The 4,206-nt window shown below is 35.8% G+C and overlaps 1 protein-coding gene across 1 annotated transcript; it reads left to right on the top strand.

Moving 5' to 3' along the window:
* The first annotated feature begins 1,000 nt into the window (after positions 1 to 1,000).
* LOC110879103 lies at positions 1,001 to 3,566 on the top strand. Its single transcript, XM_022127508.2, has 7 exons — positions 1,001 to 1,395; positions 1,476 to 1,570; positions 2,214 to 2,331; positions 2,428 to 2,546; positions 2,620 to 2,809; positions 2,882 to 3,025; positions 3,098 to 3,566. Exons 1-7 carry the CDS (start codon positions 1,141 to 1,143, stop codon positions 3,386 to 3,388), a joined length of 1,212 nt encoding a protein of 403 aa, XP_021983200.1. The 5' UTR covers positions 1,001 to 1,140; the 3' UTR covers positions 3,389 to 3,566.
* Positions 3,567 to 4,206: the final 640 nt, after the last annotated feature.

Here is a 4,206-nt window from a genome sequence, read left to right on the forward strand (position 1 = left end):
TTAAAAGATAAAGTCGGTGGAAATCTCACCGGTTTTGCCTCCCCTTCTCCCATACTTTTATGATCTTGCAATTTTAGCTCTTTGACTTTGTTACCTTCAAAGTTTCATAAAATGACATATTTAGTCCCTAAACTACTACTCCATTTTACAAATAGTTTGCATTTGACACCCCAACTTTGTCGTTGTTTACTTTTCTGTCCCAACTTTGTTATAATTTCCTTCTTACCCCAAAACTTTATCAAATTTTATCTTTATGCTTTCTTAGCCCTTAAGTTTAGGAAATGAAATTTTTAACCACTTAACTTTTTATGAACTTTGTAAATGCCACTTTGACCCCCTCGAGAGTTTTTGGCTTGACGATATAAATTCGAGTTAATCGGGTCGCTTATAATACGTTATGATTGTACGATATAAATTCGATTTATGTTACGTTTTGATCCAATCGCATTGCAACTATAAGATACATTGAGTTCAATTGGATACGTCAAAACGTGTGTTTTAATATGATTAACACATCACAAAACGTTTGGACTAATTCGTTCGATATTTGCGCAGTACCCGTATCACAACACGCGCGAGTCTTATTACTAGTTTATATTAAAAAGCAATCAGCGCTAACAAAATTTGCTTGGATAATTACCATCACCAAAATTTAAACATTAAAACATTTGTAAAGCCAATGATCACTAGATCAAGTGGTGGAAGACTTGCATATTTTTTGAGAGATGCAAGTTCAACTCCCATTTGGTGGAGAGTGAGACATTGGTAAACAATGATAAAAGACCCATAGAAACTTGGGTTTGATCCTTGAGTCAAACGGGTAAATTCATCGTCGTGTTTACAGGTGGGTGGGTTACTAAATTTTCTCCGGAATTGATGGTGGACTCGAATTACTTTCAAAGTACTCCGTTTGGTCTAGTGAGTACCCCAAAAATGCTCAGAATTTATTCTGTTAAGCGTTAAAAAAACATTTGTAACAAAAATAAAATATTTTTCTAAACAGAACTAGAAGTCTAGAAAGACCCTGTAGATTTATGATTTGAGTGTGGATAAGATAGTGTAGTTTGGTTGTATGGAAATGCAACCTAGATTGATCAAACAACACAGCATACTTCAAAATCAAGCTCAAAACACACTCCAATGGCAGCATTCTATCCAGTTGGAACATTTTGCATAAACCCTAATTCCCTCAATTCGCTTTCCATAAACCCTAAATCACATCGTCCACAACATATCCCCCTCAAAACTCCATTATCAGTCAACGCAACATCTTCTTCATCATCATCTTCCACTTCGTATAATAAACCTCAAGACACGAGCGACGAAGCAATGACGATTGAAGCCTTAAGGCGCTTCATCAGACTCAATTTGGGGAACTGGACCGGTTCTTTTCACGTGGGTTGGGAACACTCATTTCAATATTTTGTTTGTTTGTGCTGCTGTTAATTGATGTTTTTTTTCTTTTGTTGGACCAGCAATTTGATCCAAAGGGGAAGTTGTTGCATAAGATTGATACTAGGCTCTCTGCTGGATCTTATGGTGAAAATGATTTGATTAGTTTGATTCAAACGTAAGCTTTATTTCATTTCATTTATCTTTTAAAATTGCTAGAGCCCTCACTAGCGATTAATCAGATTAGAATTTTATATGTTTTCAAACTTATATATATACACACAAAAAATATTCAAAATCTTATATAGAATTCTTTTTAATTTAATAATCGGATTGGAATTTTATATGTTTTCAAATTTATATATAAAAAAACAATTCAAAGATTTTGACCAACTTTGACTGATTACCGATAGGGATGATCTTGGTACCGTACCGGTACCGAAAGTACAATCCCAAAAATCGCCAAAAATGGGTACTGGTACAGAAAGTGCTCGGTATGGTACGATACGGTATTCCAAGATAAAAAGTGGGTAAAATAATGTATCGAACCGAAAATGCAGGTCCCGGAAAACACCAAAAATGGTACCGAATTGGTACTGGAATTCGATCGGTACTTCACGATTCAGTACCGGTATTTTTCAGTACCCAGTACCAAGTGCTCATCCTTTATTACCAATTTTTGGTCCAACTAGGTGGTATTTGATCGGTGAACTACTGATTACCGATTAATCGGCCATTAATCCCGATTTTGACAACATTGATTATATATTAGTTTGTGTTTGCTACTTGTTACTCTACTATACATTTGGTGTTAAATTTAGGTTGTATATCAAACAATGTTCCTCAAGTTATTCGGCTTCTGGAGGTGATGAGGAAGCCGAATGGGCAGAGTACAAGATTAAAGAAACGAATATGTTTACTGCGGATAAATATCAGCAGGTGAGCTTTTGTGTGACATATTGCATACTTAGAAATGGTGGGCAGGGCAGTTTTGGTTTATTGTGTGGCTAAATGTCAACTGTAATTAGCGTACAGATTGGATTCTTTCCGCAAGAGAAAGCGTTTGCGTTAAGGTATCAGACAGCTGGTATGTTAGAGACGGTGTTAAGGGAAGGAGTGTTGGGTGAAGACGACATTGGAGAGGAATCGCCAAAGTGAGTATTGTATTGTATGATAACTAGAGATGACATTGGGTTGGGTGTGTTGAATGACTTGTACTGTTTGCAGAAACCTAAAGATTCCTTCGAAATTACCTTCTATTGTATGCGAGTGTTGCCTTTATTCACTAGAGAAAGATTTGAGAGCAAGAGCATTCCATATAATGGATCCAAAAGGTTTTGTCGAAATGCTTATCCTTTTTCTTGAAGAAAAAGGTGTTGGAATTGTTACAGCTCCCTTCCTTGATGATGATTCTAAGGTATTTTTGTAGTTATCAAATGTCATGTAATATTATCATCTATGCGTGCATTGACGACATTGTTCTTTTTAGGATGATGCAAGCCGGATGACTCCCCACCTTGGCACGTGGAAAGGTCACTCTGTAACAAAGCGTAGCGGTGTTTATGGCGCAACCGAATCTGAAGCTGACACAGTGACATCACTCGGTTTTGATGACAACGGTCAACTAATCCAGGTGCATTAGCCATTTGATCATAGATAGTTAGATAAATCAGTTTGGGTTGAATTTGTGTATTTGATAAAACAGAATCAAACTTCGACATACAAGGGGAAAAAAGCAACCTCAAATGTGCGTTGGACGGGGAGCATATCGGATAACCTGGTGACCTATGATGGTGGTTACCAGATAACGTTACTACCTGGAGGTATGTACATGGGGTGCCCGTGTGATGTAGGAAAGCATGTGGCTGAAACCAAGTCTTTCCATTTGGAATTCTGTTGGCTCGAGTCACCTACAAAAAGGCAGAGACTGGTTCGCACTTATGACGTGGATGGCTTAGCCGTCTCAACAACTTACTTTCTCGAGACCAAAGTATGAGTCGTTTCAAGCGTTTTTATTACACTTTTGTTGGTTGATGTTGTATCACTTTGTAGCTTTTACCTCTTCACCTTTTAGCTATTTTCATGCTCTCAGATGTTTTTAGAAAAAAAGGGTAAATGTTGTTTGATACTAAAATCCACTTCTATATTTTATAAATAATGTTATATTCCTATTACTTATTTTTTGCGAAATAAATATTAGTTGCCACATGCCACTTATTCCTCCTTATAATTTAAAAAGAATAATACTGGAAAGTAAGCATGGAAATTGTAGAAATTAGAAGAGTTACACGCATTAATTTCTTTCAAACATGATCGAAAAGTAATTTTCACTATACTTTTGTTACCTCAAATGTATTTAATAAACTTTAGCTACTTTAGAAACAAAGTTATAGAGCTAACTTCATAATTTTATGATATTTTGAGCAACCAAAATGTTGGAAATCCACAAACCTTCGTAAACGTCACCTCAGTATCACATCAAATTTCCAAACTTTCTTAAAAACACCTCAATTTTTTCATAATGTACAAACTTCCACAAACTCCATTAAAAATATCATACATTATATACCATATATATATATATATATGGAGGCCGGTTAACGTACAATATTCCTTAACGTACGAGCATACGCTGTGAAATTACGCACGTTGTAAAACTCAAAACCCTAATCACGCATGTTGAAAAACCATAAGCATGCATGTTGAAAAGACATAATCACGCATGTTGAAAACATAACATGCTTCATTACATAAGTATAACATGCGTGATTATGGTTTTTCGACATGCGTGATTAGGGTTTTGAATTTTACAAC

Source organism: Helianthus annuus, chromosome 9, assembly GCF_002127325.2.
Source record: "Helianthus annuus cultivar XRQ/B chromosome 9, HanXRQr2.0-SUNRISE, whole genome shotgun sequence".
Classification (NCBI taxonomy): Eukaryota; Viridiplantae; Streptophyta; class Magnoliopsida; order Asterales; family Asteraceae; genus Helianthus; species Helianthus annuus.

What these genes read in the sequence shown, in the direction of transcription:
- LOC110879103 (XM_022127508.2), top strand. Translation starts at nt 1,141, where the DNA reads ATGGCAGCATTCTATCCAGTTGGAACATTTTGCATAAACCCTAATTCC. An exon ending in CTGCGGATAAATATCAGCAG is followed by an intron (nt 2,332 to 2,427) that starts GTGAGCTTTTGT and finishes ATTAGCGTACAG; the next exon opens with ATTGGATTCTTTCCGCAAGA. An exon ending in ACAACGGTCAACTAATCCAG is followed by an intron (nt 3,026 to 3,097) that starts GTGCATTAGCCA and finishes TTGATAAAACAG; the next exon opens with AATCAAACTTCGACATACAA.